Raw genomic sequence first — 25,508 nt, forward strand, 5'->3', positions numbered from 1 at the left:
TAATGAAAGTTAAAAAAAATAAAAATAAAAAAATAATAAAAAAACCCCCGAGAAACCCAGTTCTGCTGGAGACTGCAGGCTGAGAATGATAGGATCTGGCCCCTTTCTTCACTATAAAATGGAAAGCTCTGTTCTTCCTCAGTCCAAAGTTGAGCTACAAGGCCCTCACAAGTAATATCTATCCTGAAGAGCAGAGCCCAGGCAGGCCTGGACCTCTGATCTGACGCCAGGAGCCAATAATGCACAGGGTTCCATGTTGGGGTAAGGCTGAGGTCACCATAGACTTTCTGGTCGCACCCCTCCCCAGGTGAACAGGTAGGGTTTTTTTTTTTCTCTCTCTCTCACGCTTCCTTCCACTGCGCCTGCGCTGCACCGTTTCCCTCGGGTTCCATTTCATCCGGGCTGCTGAGAGGATACAGAATGCTCTGGGAGGCTCTGCCGCTGCAGCCGCAAATGGGAATCAACTAAGCAGCTATTCGGGTCAGGCTCTCAGGCAATGACATAGCTGGCTTCACGCTGACTTTGCTGTGTGTGAGATCCTCAAAGAGAATAATGCCTTATCTAAACTTTCATCATATTTTATAGTACAATGACTATGGATTGATAATAAATTTTGTTCTAATATAACATTAGTTTCAGAAGAATTTCTCCTTTTTCTTCTTTCTCTATCATGAAATCAAATTATAACCGTACAAATAAAAGTTTTCTTCTTCAGGACTCTGTGAAGAGAGCAATGGTCTGTTCCAGATTAGAATTTTAACTTATTCAAATTATTGCTTGCATGAGTTTATGCAATATAGCATTAAGCATTCTACTCAGAAACTCTACTTGTATGTTTCGGAAAAAATGGCCCCTTTTACGATGCTAATGAAAGCATATCATGTACCATTGAAATGTAATAATAATTTAGTGTTTTATTGATTTCTTTAAAAGGGGAAGTAAGTATGTTAAATATATAAATAAGAGTGAAAAATTAAAAAATGAAAATCAATTATCTCTTCACATATACTCTCAAGCGGAATTAGAATGATCGTACGTCGTCTATACTTGAGCACTTGCTGAGGAAACGATGCCCTGGATGTGTCAGAGAAGTTGCCTCTGAGCCGGGCGGTGGTGGCGCACACCTTTAATCCCAGCACTCGGGAGGCAGAGGCAGGCGGATCTCTGTGAGTTCGAGGCCAGCCTGGTCTACAAAGGGAGTTCCAGGACAGGCTCCAAAGCTACAAAGAAACCCTGTCTCGAAAAACCAAAAAAAAAAAAAAAAAAAAAAGAGAGAAGTTGCCTCTGTTTCTACCCTATCCCGCTAGCTACCCCCTCACCCCACAGGAAATGACTACCACGAATTTAGAGTTCCTCATTCCGTGATTGGCATATTTCTCTGTGCTTATGGAGAAACTCCACTCTTCTGTTCACCGCCATGTCGTTCTCCAACTTTATCTTTAAATTCAGAATTTCAGGCAGGTACAACCTGGGGTACTGCCAGACAAACGTTTAGCCTGGGCTACCCAGCCTTCCGGTACTATGTGAACCCCTGAAGTTATAGGTGCGCGCACATTTTCATTCAAAGAAAATGGCCGGTAACTTTTTTTTTTTTAAATCAAATCTCCAATTCCAGTTTTGATTGGACTTGTCTGTTGCTTTATTTATTTGCTTTGGATAAATTTATTTTTCATGTTGTAGTGGTCAAAAAAAGGTTATATCTCTCTTGTCCTTATAAAAGGTCACAGCTGATAATCTCATACCAAGATAGGTTAGCAAGAGGAAAGTATCAGAAATCTATTTTGTAATCAATGTGGTTGTCTTTCTTTAACATACTGAGCCATTACACCGTCTTTTCTAATCACAATTCATGACTCATTCTCTTTAGCTTGTACTGTATGGTCTTGCTGGATGCTGCATTGGAATACTGTTGCTCCTTTGATTTGGAGGGAGATTGGTCAATGATCGTAAATCTGCAGATACCATTGTGAACGCTAGAGGGCACTACCACAACTAAAAACACGAGACGGCAGTTTTTTGGAGGCATATGTATTTTACACGCCGGAGGAAGGAGCCGCTTGCATGATCTTCACATATTTGTTTATTTCTGTTTACGGATTCTTGAATTGGGATTCTAATGTTTCAAAACTTTCATGTTCAGGTTTTAATGCTACCAATCTCACAAAACACATGCAAAACCAGCCGGAAAGGGGAACTCAAGGAGGCACACTGCAGCTGGATTCTGGCTACTTTTCTAGTCATGGAAATTTTAAGCTATCAGCTAGTTGATATCTTTATTAATAAAAATAATCTATTTCGGGGTTTTCATAGCCAACATTTTATTTGAGTCTGAAATCAGCCTGTCATTATTTAAGTAACTGTAGTCTGCATTCACTCTTCGGGAACATTCCACGTCAGTGAGGATCTCTGTGGGCATTTTGTGTACAGAAAACTAAGCTACCGAGCATCCCGCAGAAAGCAGACACTTCCTGGGACCTTTTCCGTCATCCTCCTGCTTGCCTGTGTCTATAATAGGCCGCCAGCTAAGGGAGGAAGAATCAATTTTCCTTGAACTTCTCAAGGCTTTTTACATGCTAACGGCCAATGTAAACCAGTATTTTAACACCACATTGAAATCACTCATTTTATAAAGTACTTCATAATTCACAAGGACTGTCAGCCCAGGAGCCTTACAGCAACCCCTGGGTTTACAAAATTACCATGCAGTTTTTCCCAGCTGGGGACCTGATTCTGCAGCATTGCGCAGTGGGCTGCCAGTGACCCTGCCTCTCCCTGGCCGTGTTGTTAGTAAGAAGGAGACTGGAGGCCTCTCTGGGATTTTCAGATTTTCTTTTTTATTATATAAGGTCTTTTCACACTTGCTTGTGTACTGTTTCACTTACTCATTTTGAGTACACTTCTTTTTCGATGTTGTAGAGTCTGTGAACTCCTTTCGGTCCATGAGAAAAGGTCACAGTGGACATCCTGTACCAAAATACATTAACAAGAGAAAAAAAAAAACCATAAGAAATCTGAGTAAATTTGGTCCAACATGGGGGCCTTCCAAGAGAGAAGAGCCAAAGTGAACTATGTACACGGTACTGGGTTGCTGACGTGTTTCACACGTGCACCGTGTGCTTTGTGGGTTTCTGTCCCCGCCCGCTTCTCTCCTCCTCCCCCCCTCCCTGGGTTGCTTGCTCTTCTCAAAGAGTCGCTGCTTTACATTCCCGTCTTAAGAAGAAATCTGGACTCACGCATGGGAGACAAATCTTTATTATTTGTCTTTCTGAGTTTGGCTTGCTTTGCTTAATATGGTGATTTCTGGCTCAGTCCGTGTTTTCTGGCTCAATCTGCTTCCCTGTAAATGACCAGATTTTGTTCAGTGGCTGAGCGATCCTCCATGGTGTACCCAGGCCACGTACTGTTTATCTGCACTTCCGTTGGTGAACACCTAAGCTGATCACATAACTTGTCTGTTGTGAGTAGTAAACACGGGGGGCACAGCTCTGTGTTGTGTGTTGACTTTGATCCCCGCAGGTATAACTCTAGGCATGGCATGATTAGACCGTGTGATACAAACTGCCTATTTTTAGTTACAGGCCTGATAAAGCAAGGGCAGCTGTTGAGGAGTGTGATTGGATCACAATGATGTGATTGAGCCATGACCGCTCAGGAAGGAAACTGGGCAAGTCTGTCTGCTCTTTGTATGGCCTTTCCATATGTGTGGCGGCAAGACAGACAAGAGAATTTTTTTTTTTTTTGTATGATCTTCTCCAAGACAGAAAGACAGCAATTATGTTTCAAGGCTCTGTTGCTTGCTTTGGGGAAAAGAGGTTCTGGTTTCTATGATGCACCTCTGGGAAGTGAAGCCCTGGCTTGCATGTCCTGCATTGAGGCGATAAGCAGGAGCTGAGACAACAGTATAGGACATGGTGAGAGAGAGACCCTGTTTCAGACGCCATCACGACCGTGTGATGTCTTTCAAAGAAACTCTATTGTTTAACTATCTGAAATTTTAGTTATTTTCTTTAAAACATTTTTAAAAAAGATTTATTTATGGTTGAGGATGGTGACACATACCTTTAATTCTAGCACTTAGGGGAGAGGCAGAGGCAGGCTGGTCTCTGTGAGATTGAGAACAGCTTGAGTTCTAAGTTAACATAGTGAGTTCTAAGTTAACCAGGGCTACTCAATGAGACTCTGTCTCAAAAAAATCTGTGTGTGTGTGTGTGTGTATGATTTCTTGATATAGCCCACTGTATTTATTTACCTGTTTTTTTACAATAAGGCATCAAACTCAGGCTCACACATGCTAGGCAAGAATTTTTGTCATGCCAGAAATCAACTCAGTTTGATTTCTTGATGAATTCAATGCTTTGTTTGAGAAAAGGGATTAGTATAATTCCCATAGTCTGGGGCTAAACAGAGTGGCCATCAGTGAGGACGAAGAGGGGCAGGCAATGGCTTGCATCCAAGAAGCAAAGCAGGAGTGATGTTTGAATGCACTGACTTTAGGAGTTCTTTGACATTGCAATGGAGAAACTAAGTCATCAGTGGGATGTGGAACTTTGGAATTCAGGAGAGAAGTTGGACAGGAGTTATCAGTGATGTAGGTGAGAGATCAGACACCAGTGTCTGCCTGTGTCTCAACAAACCAGTGTGACCAGGGCAGGTTTGAGCAGAGGCACCAGAGAAAGATGAGAAAAGAAAGGCAAGCTGGGATAAAAGGGCACTCAGCCACCAGGCGTCCTGGGAAAGGATAAAAGGGGAGGGGGTCAAAGGTGCCTCATTTGCTTGCTGTGTTCCGTCACTGCCACCGAACACTGCAACCTTCATGATCTTTCCCAGCCGGAAGACCTGTCATGGCCTTACACTGTGGAAATTTGGCAAGGAAACAAGGTGGCTCCCAACCATGGATTACACAATTTGCTCATTCCTATTGCTGGTCTTCTCCTTGTTGACCCTCTCAGGAGTTTAATGGCCTCCTGTATCCATGCCCACTCATTTATATTTAGTAACCAGTCATTAAGAAACATTAAAGTGAGCTGTGTGGTAGTGGCACAAACCTTTAATTCCCAACACTCCAGAGGCAGAGGCAGGCAGATCTCTGTGAGTTCAAGGCCAGCCTGTTCTACAGAACTAGTTCCAGGACAGCCAAGTCACCACCAAAAACCAAACCAAACAAAACCAACCAAACAAAAAAATCCTGTCTCAAAAAAATCTAAAAACAAAACAAAACCCAGGCATGGTGGTATACACCTGTAATCCTGGTAGTCAGGAGGTGGAGGCAGCTTGGGCTATCCAGTGAGACATTTGCCCGAAAATCATAACTGGACAAACGGAGATTTAAATGTAATGCTGATATGCATTAGGCACCAAAAAGAAGAAATTGACAGGTTAAAGACCTTTTCCTACCAAGTTGTTCAGATACCAGTTATAGGTTTCCTCATGATGAAACAAGCAAATAAATCTTACACACCTTAAATCTCAGCACTCCGAGTCAGAAGCAGGCTTATCTCTGAGTTCGAGGCCAGCCTGGTTTACAGAGTGAGTTCCAGGACAGCTTGGGATACACAAAGAAACCCTGTCTTAAAAAAATCAAAAATCACAACAAGCAAAAAAATTGTAAATGGATGGGCTTCCTTTGGATTTAATAAAATGAAAATTATGAAAATTTGCATGCAGTTCCTAGCGTGTCTTTGTTACTGAGGAATATATACTCTGCCTGCCAAGTAGGACTTTGTGTTAGAGTAAAAACCGGAACACCGAGCAGAACCCAGTCCCTCTGCCCTGCCCTAGGTTGGAGGAGTAGATTCTTGGCTAGCTTACCTGGTTGCCCCACCTAGAGTGGGTGAGGCGTCTGTTTGGCTTTCTGCACAACGTGTCTTTGGGGGAATTTGAGGTAACCAGGGTGAGGAATGATGGCTTCCAGAAAGTTACGTTTTGTCTCAGCAGCGGCAGCAGAGGCGCGATTCTCTTCTCTGCTGTGGGTTGCTCTTCACAGTTACTCCTGGGCCGCTGTGGGTGAACATCACTCACCTGGGGGATGCGCAGAAGCTGTGGAGGTGACAGCTTCCATTTGCACACACCGGGAGTGCAGAACACAGTTCTGAGAGTGGTTGCCTAGCTACAAGGATGTGGCCAGCCTGTGCCTGTGACCAATTTGGCCTTCTGTTATTAGGTCCTGGAGACTTCGCCAGCACTAGCCTTCTCTCCACACCACGCACACTCTCTCATATTTCTATTTGCGTTCCCAGTAGGTCCGGCTACGGAACCAAGGTCATCATTTAAGTGCAATCTAATGCTTACAACCAGACTATGGGGCTGTCTTTGTATTTCAGTTTTGATATTAAGGAAGGAAGGGCTCATCGACAATATTTTTCCCGACAATAACTCATTAGCTGCTGCCAAGAGCAAAAATTTTAATGGATTCTAGCTATGTGAGCCATATGTGTTCTTTCTTTCTTTCTTACCTCCAGGGCCATTTAGAATGAAAGAGTCCCAGGAAATGGACAGCATATTGTCAAGTTTAAAAGCATACGGAATCAAATGAGATTCTAGCAAAGACTCAAGATCTGACAATCCAATATTTATAAACAATTAAAGTTCGCCAAAGTCTATAAAAACATGCCACAGCTATGAATCAAATTAGTGTCTTGAACTACCTAATTAGACAAAGAAAACACCAATATCATAATTAGGCAGCCAATTCTTTTCTTAGAATTAATGTAAATCGTGTTTATACCTTAAAATCAAATGAACATGGTCTCCTCAAAGAAGAAAGTGCCCTTTGCTAAAAGATGGGGCTTCCTGAGTGAGAGGAACTTTTTGTTTAATTAGTGGATTGACCAGAGGAATTGCTTCCTGGTATCTCAGCAAAATTTTCCTTTTGTTTCCGATCGATCTCGCTCTCTTTTATAAGAATCGACTGCCCATAGATTTAAGTCGTTGCTTTTGTCAATTTGGGTTGAAGAAGAGAGCGAGCTTCAAGGCATCAGGCAGGCCGTGCTGAATAATTTATCGGTTTCATAGGTAACCCAAATGAGAGTGTAAGTGCCAGCCGGTCCTCCACCGCTGAAGCCCTTCATCCCTGTCAGGTGGGGATGCTGTTTCAGATCTGGGCGGGGAGCGTCTATTGTGACGGACAAGGGCTTCCTTCTTGTCTCTGGTTTTCTGGGCTTAAGCTTCATGTCTCCTGCTATTCATCTCTCAGTTCCCAAGTACGGAGGCCTCTTAAGATGCACGGACTTGCCCATACACTTCAAAACTTGAGCTGAAGTTGTCACCTGTCAGCTGCAAGGAAATTCCAGAATCTTATAATGTGGAAGGAGGGTACCCATCAAAATGCTTTCATTCCCACAGCAGCCATCGAGAAACTTTTCCTTAGAATTTTCAAAACCAGTTGCATTTAGGAAAATGTTTTACTATGGAAAACAGACAAACCAATAGCTCAAGCATGCTGGTCTTGTGGTCAGTCTTCATGATTGCCATTTTGTGTCTAGAGACATAACGGGGTGGCCTGCTTATCATCTTCGCTCCAAATCAATGTTCAGGGCATTTTTTTTAGCAGCAGCTTGTGACATTTGTCTTTATTATTCTCGGGTTTTAAGAGTTGCTTCGTGCTATACCGTTTTATTTCCCCGAGTGTTCTTGATGATCCACAGACAACCTAAAGGACACTTTGCTTGCTCGTCTGTCCGTATTTGTGTAAAGCACAGGAGCGTCAGAGGTAGCGCCACCAGAGAGGAGCTCATAGCGCATATGAGCAGGGTTGAGGCCTTACCAATACTATTCGAAGATGATTTAAGAAAACATTCTAAATGTATTTATTACCTCTCCAGACAGGAAGGGTAAAGGGAAATTATCTGCCTCTATACATTTTTTTTAAAATAGAGTTTACTTGTGTTAGGAAATCAACGTTGAGTACTACATATATACAAGTTGAATATCTGACACCTGTCAATTGTTTATATTCTTACCTATCAATCTATCATTGAGAGGACTTATACAGCCGCTTAATATTCCTGAACCAGAGTCCAAGTTTTATACTAAATAAAAATGTATGTCTCATAAAGATAGGAGAAGGCAAATTGTTTACTCCCTGTTTCTTTTAATTTATTTTTTATTTTATTTTATTTTATTTTATTTTATTTTATATAGAGAGTATCTCTCTACATAGCTCTGGCTGTCCTGGAGCTCTCTCTGTAGACAAGGCTGGCCTTAAAAAGAGATCCTCCTGCTTCTGACTCTTGAGTGCAACATTAACGGTATATGCCACCTTTTCTTCTGGATTGAATTTGTTTAACGACCTTAATTTACTTTTAGTTATGTGCATGTGTGTATGTAACAGTGTGAGGCTATGTCCATATCTGTTCAGGAACCTCCAAAGGTTGGAAGAGGGTGCCGGATCCCTGGGAGCTGGAATTACAAGTAGTTGCATACTGTCTAATGGAGGTGCAGGAACCAAACTCAGGTCCTGTGCAATGAAAATAAAATTTGTTACCACTGAACAACCTTCCTGTGTGTTATCAGTTTGAAAACTATTGGATTTCTGGCAATTATATTGTCCAGTAGTTTGAGGTTTCTGTTTGAAGTAGAACAATAAAATGACAGCCTATTTTCCTGGTTGTTAGTTGGTCATTTAAGAGCTGAGTGAGTTTGTTCAATATCTTATATTATTCTCCTTCATGCTTTATTTCTACTCTTATTTTTTAAAGAGCATTTTTCTATATATACCAAGTTGGCCTGAAACTCTCTGTTTTGCCCAAGCTGGCCTCGGACTATAATCCTTTTGCCTCAGCCTCCCGAGTGCTGGGATTGCAGGTGTATGTCACTCGACCTTGATGTGATATTTTTAGATCAAGTCTGTGGAAACTCAGCAGGCATCATCCTGAACATGAGGCATGCGTGAGACTGTTGCATATGGGTGTTCCGAGAGCGTATTCCGTCTTGGCTATTGTCCTGCTACCTTTCCTCCTTCGCTACTATGTATATGCATACAGTGCTTTTCTCATTTCCAACAGTCTACACTAACTTGAATGCTAAGGAGTGATGGTGGGAAAATATTACACTTCATTTTCCATAATTAAACCACTATAGCTCTGTAAGAGCAGAAAACTTGACATGTGCAATAAAAGCAATGAAATTTATAATGTACAATAAGCCCTAATTTGAGCAAAAGTGTCTCCACTGTGTTACTTGGGGCTGTATGGCATACCTGAACAGACAGTGCAAAGTACGCGTGCTGTGTGCTCAGAAGCAAGGGTACAAGTTAGGGCACACAATTCAACACAGATGAGCGTGGTTGAGAGCATTCCTCTCCCCACAGGGAACTCACAGTCGAGTGGAGAAGCTGAGGGCATAATTCATTTTATGATTCATGAACTTTGATAAAGACAAGCTCCATTTTGTCCATTGCTACACTTCCACTCTGTTGTTTTTATTATTTTGCAGGCTTTTTGGAGACTGATGTTAATTGTCTCAATCACTTCCTTAAAGATACAATTACTTGTGTTTTCTTAAGCCCCTGAGTGTAGTGAGGAGGTGAGCAGGCCTGCTTTTCATCCCGCCTGGCTCTTGCACAGCTAGCTTTATACTCGAAATATCAACATACAAATTGTATTCTTTTAAACACTGCCTGGCCCATTAGTTCCAGCCTCTTAATGGCTAATTCTCACATCTTGATTAACCCATTTCTAATAATCTGTGTAGTATCACAAGGTGGTGGCTTACCGGGAAAGATTCAGCATGTCTGACGTGGTGGCTGGCTCCATTGCGTTTGGCCTCACTTCCCTTCTTCCCAGCATTCTGTTCTGTCTCCTCCACCCACCTATGTTCTGACCTATCAGGCCAAGCAGTTTCTTTATTAATTAATCAATGAAAGCAACAGATAGACAGATGACCTTCTCACATCACCTGAGCAGTTTCTGGTTTCTTCTGGAGCTTATAAAGACAATTCACAGTGCTATAAGTACATTAACAGATTTCCTTGATAACTTAGAACCTGCCAACATGCACACAACACACTCAAAATGAGCCTTCCCCCAGTCTACTTCGAAAACAAACAATGAACTCCAACTCTTGTAATATCCTTCTTTACACTGAGGTTGTCCTTTCTTACTTTCTTTCAGATGAGGATTGCCCTTCCTAAACTGTGGGACAGGAACCCATATGGGGTCATGCAATGTGATGGGTGTGTCCACAGAACTTTTCAACAGTAAACGATTTTACAAAGTAATGTTCTAGTTTGCTTTCTGTTGTTGTGATCAAATACCCCCACAAAAGGCAACTTTGGGAAAAAAGGTTTGTTTTCACTATTCTGGTTCAGAGTACATTCTTGCAGCTGAGTCAAGGCAGGGACCCAAACAGCCCATCCACAGTCAAGAGCAGAGAGAAAAAGAAACGCATGCAAACTTGCTTGCTTGCTGTGGACTAGCTTTCTCCCTTCCTATACCGCCCAGGACTCTTTGCTTAGAGGATGGTGCTGCCCACAGTGGACTGTATCTATCTATGTTAAGTAACAATCAAGCAGTCACCTGAGGATGTGTCCTCAGGCCAACCAGATATAGATGAGTCACCACTGAGACTCTTTCTTCAAACCAGATGGCTCTAGTTTGTCTCAAAGTGACATTTAAAACTAGCCAACACAATTAAATACATATTACATTTATTTATCATTTGTGTATGTGTATGTGGGAGGTGGTGTGTGTGCCACTGGGTGTATGTAAGGTCAGAGGTTAACTTTCAGGAACCATTTCTTTACTTCTACCATGTGGGTCCTGGGTACCGAATTTGGGTTGGCATCAGACACCTTTACCCATTAAACCACTTCACTAGCCACAATAAGAGACTTCTGAAGAGGCAAAGGCTAAACATTAATGAATAAATAGATAAAATGAGCCAAATGTAATGAATCTGGAGTGTTTCTGGCCACCACGCTCATCTGTGTTGAATTGTGTGCCCTAACTTGTACCCTTGGTTCTGAGCACACAGCACGCGTACTTTGCACTGTCTGTTGAGGTATGCCATACAGCCCCAAGTAACACAGTGGAGACACTTTTGCTCAAATTAGGACTTATTGTACATTATATTTTCATTGCTTTTATTGCACATGTCAAGTTTTCTGCTCTTACAGAACTATAGTGGTTTAATTATGGAAAATGAAGTGTAATATTTTCCCACCATCACTCCTTAGCATTCAAGTTAATATAGACTTTTGAACTTTACTGTGTTATATTATATTTGGTTTTAAATTGACATTTGAGTTGTAGACATGAGTTTCATAAGAAATCATTAAATTAATTTTGGTCTGGGATTAGGACCATCTTTTCAACACTTCTGAGCTGGTCTGAAGTGTCGTTATGCTATTTTGTTCTTTGTATTTATACAGCAGTGTTTGTTTTTAGCATTGTGGATTGTGAAGTCAAATATTAGTTAACTCTGAAAAATGCTGAAGATGTTACATGTCTGACAGTATCAAATATTCAGCCAAGACTTAGTTCTCTACGTATGAATAACTGAAGACATCCATCTCACTAATAGGCAAATTTGCTTTCATTTTGTCGTAGTGGTAAAGTTATACGTGTGTGTGTGTGTGTGTGTGTGTGTGTAAATCAAGTAATTGTTTTAAAATGTTTCTTTATACTTGATTCTCAGTAAATGTTTGGTTTGTATGCCTGCCCTAGTTACTTCTGCACACCAAGGCCACACAAAACTCACCAAGGCTGGATATTGTCTATTAGAAGACAGGATATTAAACGAATGTGCATTCCTAGAAATTATTTTGTTTTTGATACAGGGTGTCATTGTATATCTTTGGTTAGCCTATATGAGGTCTGCCTGTCTCTGCCTCACCAGTGCTGGGATTAAAGGCATGTGGCACCAAATAAGACTTCCTAGAGATTTCAATAACATTTGGTCTGTTATGTACTGGCCCATGTTGCATTTCAAGGCCATGAAACATCCTTTTCCTCACTTCCAAATTTTGAAAATTTTTTAATATTAACTCAAAGCTATATTTTTTTAAAATGCTGTTAAATCTTTTGGGTTCTATTCTTCAGTCTGTAGACCATCTAGAAACTCATTGGTCTCTTTTGTAGTTTTCTTCTTAGCTCTCTTTTATTGCGATGTAAACGCACCTCACTTGTGAAATTAGAATTTGTGAGCTGTAATAATCCTTCCTGAATATGAAGCTTATTATTCAAAGATGCTTGGCCTCCTCATCTTTGAAATAATTAATTCTTTATATGCTTTCCTTTATCTTTGGTTTTGTTACCTTTCAGTAGTTTTTTTTCCCCCCTTTTGTTCACAGTTCTTCCAATTGTCAAGTTCAAATACTATTTTCTGAAGAGCGTAACGGCTACCAAAGGCACACGGCATCCACACACAGCATGCCCCTTTTTTCAAATACCTTACAGGGCAGCACTATAGATTTTTAATTAATATTTCAAAGCATAATACATCATACTTTACCAAAAGCTCTATTTTCCTTACGTTACTTATTCACTAATTAATTTATTTAGCCTGGAGTTCATTCAGTCATTCATGAAAGCTTTTATTATGGTATAACATATGAAATGCATGACACAGAATTAGTTCTTTTACTTTTTTTTTAAGGATATGGCTTGGCAATGTTAGCTATTTATACTATTGCATAGCCAATCTCCATTAATTATTCATCTTTCAAAAGTAAAAATCCATCACATGTAATAAATCCCTATTTCCTATTTCACTAGCCCATGAAAACTATTGTTCTACTGTCTGTTTCTGTGAATTGACAGCTTCATGTTTCTTAGATGAGTGGGATCATATGGTATTCCCCTTCTTCAGCTGACCCGTTTCACTTAGCACATTATCTGTCCACGTAATAACTTCTGTCAAATCTCTTTTCTTTGAGTAATATTCCTTTGCATGTATAGGTTACATTTTTGTTGGTTCACTCAGCTTTTAATGAACACGTTTGCTTTCAGTTTTTGGCTATTGCGTGTGGGTGTGTGCTGCTGAGGATGGCGCCTAGGGCTTCACACATGCTAGGTCCTTTTGTCCCGAATGTACCACAGCCTGGTAGGGAAAATGTAAGTCTGAGTTTGTACATGCTTTTTCAAGGTCCTCCTTTCATTTTTTGATGTTATTTTTCAGACATGGTTTTATGAATCTCAGGTTAGCCTCAAACGGGCATGGTTTCATGTATCACAGGCTAGCCTCAAACTTGATACATACCTGCAGATGACCTAGAAAGTCCATCTTGCCTTCATCTCTCAAGTGCTGGGATTCCAGGTAAGTACCATCTCACCATCGCTTTTGATTCTTTTGGGTGCAAACCTAGAGGTGGAACTGCTTAATCTTTGGGCAATTCTAACTTTTGAGGACTCGTCAATACTGCAGAATGTCAATGTCACTATGGCCAACTATACATTTTACAGTACCACCAACAGTACACCCCCCCCCCAATATCTCCACATCTCCGCTCACTATGTTGTGTTGCTTTTCTTTGTGTGTGTGTGTTGGGCATATATATGTTCATGAGGGTACATGTACATGTGTGTGCAGGTGCATGTGTACATGTGTGTACACACGTGAGGTCATTGTCAAGTATCTTTCGCCATTGTTCCCTACATCATATTATGAGACAGGATCTTACACTGGACCTGGTGCTCATCAAAGGTCTAGGCCAATTGCCCTGTGTGTTTTAGGGGCTACAGATGGACACAATGGGGCTTGGCTTTATACATGGATACTGGGTCCCAAGCTCAACTTTTCCTGCTTGTATGGCAGGTGTTTTACCAACTGAGCCGTCTCCCCAGACCCTGCTTGGTTTTTTTAAACCTGCCACCATGAAATGATACTGCACTGTGATTTTGATTTGCATTTCTCTAACAACTAGTCACACATCATCTTTTCACGTCCTAATTGCCTGTATAATAACAATAATAAATATGCAATATATAGTCAAATATAATAAATATAAAAGTTCAAGTTTGTTTAGTTTTTTATTTATTTTAAACCATCCAATGAAAGCCCTAGACCTTCTGTCGATGGCTAGAAAAACAAAAATGAGTGCAAGTTTTGTGGCCTTAATAAGCCCATAGTCACCATAGGAGACTAACCAGTAAGCAAGCGATGCTGGAACAGGAGTGATGAGCATCCTGGGAGAAACAGGCACAGAAAGTGCTCGCCCCAGGGGTCTTATCTTGTATCATTAACATTTGCTTTTCCTAGTGTTCGTTTTTAAATATACTGTTGGCCATTCAAACTCCCCACTCCACTCACTTAAACCTAATTTCACGAGTGCAGGAGTAAGTGCGTGCGTGAGTGCGTGCATGTGTGTATGTACGTGGTGTGTAACCCAGATGGCAATGTTGGGTGTCATTCCTCAGGAGCACTGGCTACCTTTCTTTTGAAACAAAGGCTCTTTCCAAAATTTGCCATGTAAGCTAGGCTGACTGACCAGTGAGCGGAGGGATCCACCATCCCTTCTTCCCCAGTGCTGGCATTATGGATGTGAGCCACACCCGACCTTTCTTTTACGTGGATTCTGGAGACTGCACTCAGGTCCTTGTGACTGATTCCAAGGCAACCAGTTTACTGACTGAGCCGCCATCCCAGCCCTAACTTCTATTGTCCGTCAGTAATTACAGTTGAATTGAATTTTTCAATTAACCAGAATAAAGTAAACTAAATATTCGGAATTTATGCCAGCAACCACACGACTGTTCATCTTCTATTTGTTATGCCACGACCTCACATATTGCTTCATCCCCCACAGGAATGCCTTACCTTTGTGATTAAGTTAAGAGGGCAATGCTCTGTCCTTCAGCCATTTCTCTGTACTTCTTCCAATATAAATATGGCTCAAACACAATTGTGCAATCCCTCCCTGTCTTTGCTTTGTCTTTGACGTAGCATTAGGATATGTCAAGAATAGCAGAGAGGATATGAGAAAAAGCTATAACTAGAGGTTTCCCTCTGTTTGCTTATGTGTTCCTGCAGTGCTGGGGATTGAACTTAGCACCTTCTCTTCAACACTGAGCTCTGGCCCCAATCTTTCAAAACATTTTTGATCAAGCCTGTCTAAACTCACACTTTCCCCAGGCTGGTTGAGGCTTTGAGATCTTTTCATCTCCGCCCCTGGAGTAGCTGGGATTACAGGCCACGCCAACGGCTCAGTCTTGTTTATTCTTATGGAAGGTAACGTATTTAAGAAAATTATTTCTTAAGATTTCAAGCTTATATTGAGCCAGTTGTGATCTTAATAGTGTCAGCAATTAACTTCTTGGTCCAAAGCACAAACCTAATGACTTTATGTTTTAGCAATATGCTTTAATAACAGTTGAAGTCCACTATATTTCTTCCCTCAGGAAAGAGTTAAAATCAGAATAAAGCTCCAATAAATTAACAAGGATGCAGACACATGTCTTTTCGATAGAGAAAAAAAAATCAATGATTTCTTCCAGGCTCAGACTTCTCCCCTAATCACTCATTAACCTTTGACTTAATTCTTTGTGCTCTTTAGTTGTATGGATATCAGCCTGTGGCCATGTGGCCTCTCTCAGAAGTCGCTTCTGCCAAAGCCTTCTTTTATAGGTAACAATGGGGTAACATTTACTCAAATAAATAAAGCATTTTTAGTCACAGTCTGTCACTTTCATTCTACCCCGAGATAACACCTTCGGAGGAAAGGAATATGATTCTATTTAGTTTTTAAAAGCTGGGCAAGAATAGATATGAAAAGTCATTCCTGCTTGTTACTGACAGTTGAATAGACTTCCACTCTAAATCTTGAAGAAATGGTGGCTTAAAATGTCGACTTGATACACTGTAAAGTATCTGATGTCACTCCAGTCTCTGAGATTCATGCTAGTTTCCCTGTAAATTGCAGCAAATAAAGTAGTGAGTACCCAACAGATGTTAACTATACCCCTGCCAGTCTGCACTCCTATAACAAAATGTTATCAAAGTATATTTATTGTTATACATCTTGATATCTGGAAGATTTTTTATAGGATCAAATTATATTCAACATTAAAACATTCCTTTAAAAAGAATGGTCATTTCAAAAATGAACCTCAGAAGAGATGGAAAGGTTTGATAGTCCTATGTCAGGTTACCTTTCTTGAGACACGAACAGATGTTTTTTCACCCATGACTGGGAAGTGAGAGCAAACTAGTTAATCTTGGTGAACCAGTAAGTTTATGGGGTATAGGAGGTGAAGTGAGTCTTGCTTATAGGAGCATGGCTGAGGGCTTTGCTGTGACCTGCACAGCTTTGGGATTGACCTATCTTGGGAGTGAAGAAAAGACAGACACATGGATGGAAAAGCTGGGGTTGGGTAGGCAATGGGCTCTGATGAAGACTAACTAGCTTCCTAGAAACGCAGCACACTTGTTACTTACTGCTGCTGAATGAGGAGATGGGTTTATTATACACAGTTAAAGGGGGAGGCAGGTGAGTTAATCTCACTAGGAGCCTCTGTAGGGAATCAGGCGTAGGCTGCAGTGCTCCAGGAGAAGGCAGCTTGTGAATGATATTTCTACACATAGTGTCAACATCCATATTTGATCAGGGGAAGGCCTTACCATTCTCATGGGCCTAAAGCATTGGGGTCCTAGGCATGGCCATACTCAGATCAACAACACACCTCTACCCAGGACTTCACCCTCTCCCCACAGGGCTTGCTTATTGGAACTTGGTGAAGTTCTTGCTTATAGAGGAACATTGGTGTGAGCTTATTTACAGGAAAATGGTTAACACCAAAAAAGTTGCAGCACTGAAAATTTCCACTTATCACAAGTGATGACTTAAAGGAGACTACCTTCTGCCTTCTTAGAGACTGCAGTGCTCTCAAGATCATGAGTGTCTGTGTCTGCTGGGCCAAAGTCTCTGTTCCATGATGGCAGATGGTCAAGTCAGGTCCAGGGGAATCACTTTATTCTAACACCCTACATGTATGGACATAGATGTGTAAAAACTATATGCTAAAAACTATAAAACTTTGGAAAAGAAAAATTAAAAATATAAACAAAAGGAGATATTTGCCATTCATGGTTGAGAATCTGAAGTTGTTAAGATGATGGTTTCTGCTACAGAAAAACACCTCAAGAAAATAGGGCAAGGAAGAACTCTCTGCAAAAATCCCAGTAGCACAGAACACTGCCCCAAGAATTAACTAATGGAGCTACATGAAGTCTATATGTGAAATATGACATTATTTGAGAGTTAATATACTAATATTATTCCAAATAAAATTGGCATAAGAGAATAAAAGAATATGTTTCAATGCCAGATATCAATGGGAATAAAAGGCTACATGGTAAATTATTGTCAAGGAAATCAACACCACTCATGAACTTATTGTTATTCAATATCTTCTGACATTATGTACAAACAAAATGTGTCTACTTTATTTCTGGTGTAGCATGCCTTATGCTTGATTCTCAGTGTGTGCATGCATGCATGCACACACACACACACACCACACTTGTTTAGCACATAGTATTTCAATCTTAGCACAGGAAAAACATACAGAGTGAGATATACATGGAAACACAAACTTCATGACTGGTACTTGAGACGTTCTACACTCAGTGACTGAGTAGCATGAACACAATCTATTGGTAAATAACGATTAGCCAAAAAAGGAGGAGGCCATCAAAAGAGAAGATTTTTTTTTAAACAATAAATAAATGATGAATAGTGTTGAAAGCTGTTCCAAACTGGCAAAAATCTCCAAATCAAAACCAACTAATCAACCAACCAACCAACCAACAACCAACCAACCAAACACACAAGACACCAGAACTAAAGATCAGTAGAAGAATTAGAAGGAACCCTGCTGATGTGGACAGTAGTTTCTGTTTCTTGTATTATAGGGATCAATAGATAGACATCTTGGAGGTTTTACCAGAGTGTTGAGGGTCAGAGCCTGAGCCCAGGAAATCTCTAACAATGTAGACTGGGCCACTTTTTCTCAACACTGCAACTGAAGGAGCAAGTCATAGTGAAAAGCAGAGAAGGATCTATTCAACATGGTTACATTGGGAAGAAGAATGAATAAAATGGAGCAGTGACTCCCGCCCCCACGCTCATCTTAGGGGTCCTGATACAAGGCTTAGGTTTACATAGAGGTTAAAAGGGATGTACAGTCAAGCAGTCCCGGTTAATGTGTGGTTCTGAGCATGACTGGCACACCTTTTTGCCCAGGTTTCTATCTCCCATTTTGTCTTGCAGGTTGTCACCACCATGTAAAGTCTCTTTCAGGGAGATAAGCACCTCATCTGGATGGCATCAGTCCCAAACTTTCCCTTCTCTGTGCATGAGATTGATTTCTTAGAGAATTTTCATTCCTTCAGGCCTGACCTATTGTCTCAAGAGTATGATAGACAAATGAGAGACACAAGGGTTTCCTTTTTGCATATCTGTGTTCCTGTCAGGATAGTTACAGAGTGAAGAATTTGTTCTGTAAAAGAACAGATTAGATTATACAGGTTAACCTCTATGTAGGGGACTGGAGTCTTGTTCTGAAGGCCTGCTTACAAATTCCAAAATGTTTGTACCAGGACGCAGCAGAAGCTGTCTTAACCAAGTGATACAAGTTAGTATCTCTGATAACAGGATAAACAAATACCGTGTGTGTCCCTGAATAGGATGAATTAAAAGGATCCAATATGATTTATGTAGAATTTCTGCCAACTATAAATAATCTGAATTTAGTTGTGAATAAAAATCAGACAAACCTAAATTAAACTGGCCTGTTCTTTAAAAACAAAACAGACCTTTGTCAAGATGCTTCCAGACAAGGACCGCTGCTATGCTCTTTACGATGCCACCTATGAGACCAAGGAGAGCAAGGAGGACCTGGTGTTCATCTTCTGGGCCCCTGAGAGTGTACCCCTTAAGAACAAAATGATCTCCACCAGCTCCAAGGATGCCATCAAGAAGAAGCTGACAGGAATCAAGTATGAATTACAAGCAAACTGCTACCAGGAGGTCAAGGACCGCAGCACCCTGGCAGAGAAACTAGGTGGCAGTGCCGTCATCTCCCTGGAGGGCAAGCCTTTGTGAGCCGCCTCCAGCCCCCTTCCTGGAGCATCTAGCAGCCCCAGACCTGCTCATGGGTGTTGCAGGCTGCCCCTTTCCTGCCAGACCTGAGGTGCTGGGGGGATCCCAGCAGGGGGAGGGTAATCCCTTCACCCCAGTTGCCAAATGTGTCCGTCCCCGTCCCCGTCCCCCCCCCCCCCCCCCCCCCCCCCCCCCCCCGTCCCCTGCCCCGACCGTCCTTCCTCCACCCTGACGGTTCTGGCCTTCCCAAACTGCTTTTGATCTTCTGATTCCTCTTGGGTTGAAGCAGACCAAATCCGTTCCCAGGCACCCAGTTTGGGGGGAGCCTGACCTATTTTTTTAATGACACCCCTACTCCTCATCCCCCCATCCCATGCTACCAACTTTTAACCACAATAGTGACTCTGTGCTTGTCTGTTTAGTTCTGTGTGTAAATGAAATGTGGAAATGACCCTCCCTTGCCAGCTGCTTGCCCTCCCCTTCCCCTTGTTCTCAGTCACTCATGAAAAGAGGACCAGTAAGGGACCTTCAATTAAAAAAAAAAACCAATAAAAAGGCTAATTAACAAACAAAACAAAACAAAACAGAAAAAACCCATGTTATGAAGGAAAAAGGAAGGCTGAGCACTGCTTCAGATTATAGCATACTACACAAGACTATAGATGATATGTAGTACTAAACTGTATCCTGAATCCTTAAGGGAAAAATTCTATAAAAGATATTACTGAGAAAACTGATTAGATTCAAATATGAGCTATGCATTAAATAATTGTCTTACAATGATGTCAGGGTTTCCTGAATCCTTATTTCTCCTCTGATTATATAAGACAATAGACTGTTCTCAAGAGGATGAAGTATTTGGGGATGATGGGTTAAAAAGCTGCAGTTTACTTTCAATTGATTCAGCAAAAAGTAAGATACACACACATAATACACACACACACAAAATGTACATTAATACATACAGACAAAGCAATTCTCACAGAAGCTAAGCTACTAATTATATATTTCAGCTTTCCTGCCAATCAAATTTCTTTTTGTAATTAACATTCACGCCTGTCAGAGATGTATACCAGGCATTGCTTTGTTCCTAAGGAAATGCATCCTAGACAGCGTGGGGAGAATAGCTCTAGACGCTAGCAACAACACTGGTCGATGGCCAGTGATGCAATCTCAAGCTTAATTTTCGAGGTTACAAAGAGAACCAGGAAAGGTATCACTCATGCCCTTTTGTCTGCAAACTAGACCGCTACAAATGTTGAGCTTACTTTTTCTGTTAGAAATGATGACAATGATTTTACACCAGGAGCTGACCGGAGTCAAATTAGCATACATGGGGGTGAATCTGTAATGTGGGGACACCAATCCTGGACATCCCAGGGAACACGAAGGTAAAGGTGATTGTGTGTGGCTTAGACAAGCCACAGCATCTTAGAAACAGTCAACAGTACAATAAAAACACTTCAAAGGGTGAGAAAGGTGCCCCTGCCGTGTTTCTTAGACCTTGAATTTGATTTACATCCAAAGAAGATATGAGGAAATGATCACCGCTGCCCACTCTCACTATCATTTTGTAGGAAAGGACACTTTAATACAAAATGCTATTTTTGGACAATACCAAAGTTCTTTTTTTTAAAAATTGTTTTTATCAAGCTATATATTTTTTCTGTTCCCCTCCCTTCCTCTCCTCTCTCCTCCTACCCTCTCCCATAGTCCCTATGCTCCCAATTTCCTCAGGAGATCTTGTCTTTTTCTATTTCACATGTACATTAGATCCATGTACATTTCTCTTAGGGTCCTCATTGTTGTCTAGGTTCTCTGCGATTATGATTTGTGGGCTGCTTTTTTTTTTTTGCTTTGTGTATAAAAATCACTTATGAGTGAATACATATGATATTTGTCTTTCTGGGTCTGGGTTACTTCACTCAATATGATGTTTTCTAGATATATCCATTTGCTCAAAACTTTCAAGATGTCATTTTTTTTTTGCTGTGTATTACTCTATTGTGTAAATGTAGCACATTTTCTTTATATATTCTTTGGTCGAGGGGCATATAGGTTGTTTCCAGGTTCTGGCCATGACAAACAAAGCTGCTATGAATATAGTTGAGCACATGTCCTTGTGGCATGATTAAGCAACCTTTGGGTATATACCCAAAAGTGTTATTGCTGGGTCTTGAGGTAGGTTGTTTGTTAATTTTCTGAGAAATTGCCATACTGAAATCCAAAGGGGTTGTACCAGTTTGCACTCCCACCAGCAATGGAGGAGTGTTCCCTTTACCCCACATCTACCCCAGCATAAGCTGTCATCAGTTATTTGATTTTGACCAAAGATCAAATCTTTGAGTTGTTTTGATTTGCATTTCTCTGATAGTTGAGAATGTTGAGCATTTCCTTAAGCGTCTTTCAGCCATTTTAGATTCCTCTGTTGAGAGTTCTCTGCTTAGGTCTGTACTCATTTTTATATTGGATTATTTGTTCTTTTGATGACTAATTTCTTGAGTTCTTTGTATATTTTGGGGATCAGTCTTCTGTCTGATGTGGGGTTGGTGACGATCTTTTCCCATTCTGTAGGTTGTTGTTTTGTCTTGTTGATCATGTCGTTTGCTTTACAGAAGCTTTTTAGTTTCTGGAGGTCCCATTCATTAATTGTTTTTCTCAGTGTCTGTGCTACTGGGCTTATATTTAAGAAGTGGTCTCCTGTGCCAGTGTGTTCAAGTGTACTTCCCACTTTGTCTTCTATGAGGTTCAGTGTGGTTAATACCAAAGTTCTTAAAGACAAAAGTGATTTAACTTTATTGAGGGGAATAAAAAGCAATAGAAGTTTAATGACCAGGGTCAACCAAACAGCTATAGAAGTTAAAAGAAAATAGTTTGCTTATTTTTAATCCTTCGAAGTTTTTGTTTTAAAGTTTAGTGTGCATAAGTATATGTCATGGGGCGTGCGTGGAGCTCATGTGCTCTTGTGGAGCTCATAGAAAAACTTTCTAGTGTCAGTTTGTTAATCTCAAAGATGGGAGGAGAAAGATCACTGACCAAATCATCATGGCTAAATTAATTAAAGCAAACAATTAACAAAAGCAAGCTGTTTTTATCCTTGTAAACAAGCTACCTCTCCCTAAAATGGGATTTGAGAACTCAGCTTTGGATGTGAGGAAGGCAAAGTTTTTATAGCTCAGGGGTTGGGGGGTTTTGAATAGGGGATTTGGTGGGCAAAATTGACTGGGTTACAGGAGCAGAACAGAAGCATATCAAGTTAGGTATAACCACCTTGACCTCATGAAATAAGACATGATTGCAAGGTGGTCGTCAGAACAGGTAGTCATAACAAGGAAGCCATAACAACCCTTTTGAAACAAAGATAGGGTTGCAAAATGGTTATTAACTTTTTAAAACAAAGACATGATTGCCACTCCTGGAACAGGCAGTACAGAGTCATTCGTAGTTAAAGTTATAAGTTATTCAAAGCCCAAGCCTTGAGAAACAGAGGTTTACTCATAAGCAGGAAAGAATCTAGTTTGTCTCTACTATAAAACAACTTTTAAGCCTAAGATAGAGGCAGACTGGTTCTTCAAATTCTCTTCTTCGACACTGTGGGACCTTGGCAACAAACTGGGAGCTTCAGGCTTGAAAGTAAATGCTTTTACCTATTGAGCCAACTTACTGGCCACTATTTGTTTTTATATTGAGCCTTTAGGCGGGCATTGCTAATGTGGTAATAGAAATAAACTCTGAAGAATTCTCCACTGAGAAGTCTACATCAAGGAAGAGGTTGCATTGTTTCCTACAGCATGCTGTTGGTTTTCATTGGGATTCAAACACATGGATATGGTTAATTTAATTACTTACTTATATCAGTAAGTACACATTTTGAAATCTTAAATTCAAAAGCATTTAAGAAGATATAAGAAAAGTTATTTATATAAGAAAAAATAAATTAGTATGTACACACACATATATATATGAGCATACATATATGCTATTAAAATTATTAAACAATGCCTACAGCCAACTTAGAGAAATAGTGAACTACATTAGGGATAATGTCCTTGACTTAATCCCTTCAAAATTTCCTAATTTTAGCCAAGTAAAGATAAATGAAACTCCTGTTCTATATGAGAAGCAACGTTAGAAGATACAAAATAGATACAAAACCAATTTTTGGATCGTGAGACTTCAGTCCAGTGTTCCAATGTTGGTCTCTGTCTCTGTCTCCTTTCATCGCCTGATGAAGGTTAATATTCAGGAGGATGCTTATATGTTTTTCTTTGGGTTCACCTTCTTATTTAGCTTCTCTAGGATCACGAATTATAGTCTCAATGTCCTTTATTTATGGCTAGAAACCAAATATGAGTGAGTACATCCCATGTTCCTCTTTTTGGGTCTGGCTTAACTCACTCAAGATAGTGTTTTCAATTTCCGTCCATTTGTATGCAAAATTCATGAAGTCATTGTTTTTCACTGCTGAGTAGTACTCTAATATGTATATATTCCATACTTTCTTCATCCATTCTTCCATGAACTGAAGAACAATGGCAATGGGTTTTTGATCCTATTGCACATAATGGCTTTGTGGGAGCCTAGGTAGTTTGGATGCTCACCTTAATAGACCTGGATGGAGGTGGGTGGTCCTTGGACCTCCCACAGGGCAGGGAAACCTGATTGCTCTTTGGGCTGAGGAGGGAGGAAGACTTGATTGGGGGAGGGGGGGGAAATGGGAGGTGGTGGCGGGGAAGAGGCAGAAATCTTTAATAATTAAATAAATAAATAAAAAAACCAATTTTTGGTATGATTAGTACATCATTTTGTGCTATTGGCAAATGATTTAACAGATGCATGTGAACAGAGTCTTTTCAGTGCAGAAAAGGGAGGCTTACTATGTTGAACAGTTTAATGAATCCTCCAATTAATTTAAACAGAAATAGCTGTATAATAGTCAAGCAAGTAGACTGGGATTTTTTAAAAAAGTTGTTTCTTAGGGATTAGGGAGATGGCTCAGTCATTAATGTGTCTGCTGCATAAGCGTGAGGACCTGAGTTTAGACAAAGGGACGACTTCTCAGAAATGGGCAATAACACAATAGAAATGCTTCAAAGATTGAGAGACAACCCACAGAAAAGGCAGGCAAGCTGGCCCTTTACTACGTCTGCTCTGGAGCGGGCAGCGACTGAAGATTCCAGAGCTTGACCAGCTATTCTAGGTGACGTGGTAATTACCTGGCTCACCAAGAGACTCTGGCTGAAAAATGAAGTGGAGAGAAGTCTAGGAAGACACTTGACATTGGTCTCTGCCTCCCCCTTCCCCATGCAATATCATCAACAAAATGCTTTTATCATTTTGCATTTGTCCTTAGGGAAAAATGCTTAGTCATGCCTTATTTTCATTAATAAAACATTTGAAAGAAGTTGCTTCATTACGGTTTAACTTGTAGACGTTGAACAGGAGACCACTCTACATTGTATTCTTTGTACCACACACTCTAGTGCAAGCTGTGTAGAAAACTAGATGACTCTTCAAACTTTCTCAAAAACTTAAGCCCTTTCCCTCTAAGATCTGCTAGGTCTTCCAGCCAGTTGACTAATGATGGAACTCATCTCTGGCTTTCTGACTGCTGTGTCCTGTAAAGCTTGAAAACCATGCATTGTAAGTAGTGCAGTGCATATTTAACAGCCAAGAGGAAATCCTGCACCAAGGATGGCTGTCAATCAAACAAGTCCATCCTGCTCTTTTATAACCAGAAAATGCTGATTAAAATGAATATAACTGATAAAAACTAAACAGGGAATACAAAACTGGAAAAATTGAGATCTCCTTAGTATATCTTGTCACAGGTCATTGCCAAGGAGTTTATTCTAGGCAAGGCATTAGAATAAAAGATATCTTGCTATCCTGTTTACAGGCAGAAATAAATATTGATTACTATTTCTCGAGTGTATTTATCTTACACCACTTTCCTAGGCTAGCACAGGAGATTAAGAGTCTTTTCTGATGCTATCCCAGAGGTTTAGTACATCAACAGTTTCCAGCCATTGTTACTAAGATCTGGGGGGATCCTATTAGGGAAGATGAGAATATAAACTAGTAATACTCCCAAACCACCGTTTTACCTTTTTTGTAGTCTTGATAAACCAACATTCTGCTCCAGTTTCTTCCTGCTCTTTAAGATTACCTCCTAGCCCCATAGACACAGGATGTGAGTAAATAGGTCAATGGACACCACGCAGATTAAATTATTAGTCTTCCTATTGCCATTCCTGATCTATGAGAATAAATTTGCATAGATTGCAAGGTGTAGGCAGAGCACAGGGGAGCCTTAAGCCGTTTGCTTACCCAGCAAGGCTTAGAGAGAGACATGGTGGCCTTCTTAGCCGTGAGGTTGTTACTCGTAGCTCCAGGAACGTCAACAGTCCAGTTCAGTATATTGGAAACAGTACTAATTTTCCTGAGATGTGTTTGTCTAAACAGCACAGAG

General features: G+C 40.6%; 1 protein-coding gene across 1 annotated transcript in view; it reads left to right on the plus strand.

Moving 5' to 3' along the window:
- Positions 1-19,039, plus strand: part of LOC130869306 (cofilin-1-like) — a 64,320-nt gene extending 45,281 nt beyond the window's left edge. Inside the window, exon 2 of the mRNA XM_057761299.1 lies at positions 18,749-19,039. Coding sequence (XP_057617282.1) covers positions 18,749-19,039 — 291 coding nt within the window. The remainder of the gene's footprint in view (positions 1-18,748) is intronic.
- The last annotated feature ends 6,469 nt before the right edge of the window (positions 19,040-25,508 follow it).

This window comes from Chionomys nivalis, chromosome 2 (genome assembly GCF_950005125.1).
Source record: "Chionomys nivalis chromosome 2, mChiNiv1.1, whole genome shotgun sequence".
NCBI lineage: Eukaryota > Metazoa > Chordata > Mammalia > Rodentia > Cricetidae > Chionomys > Chionomys nivalis.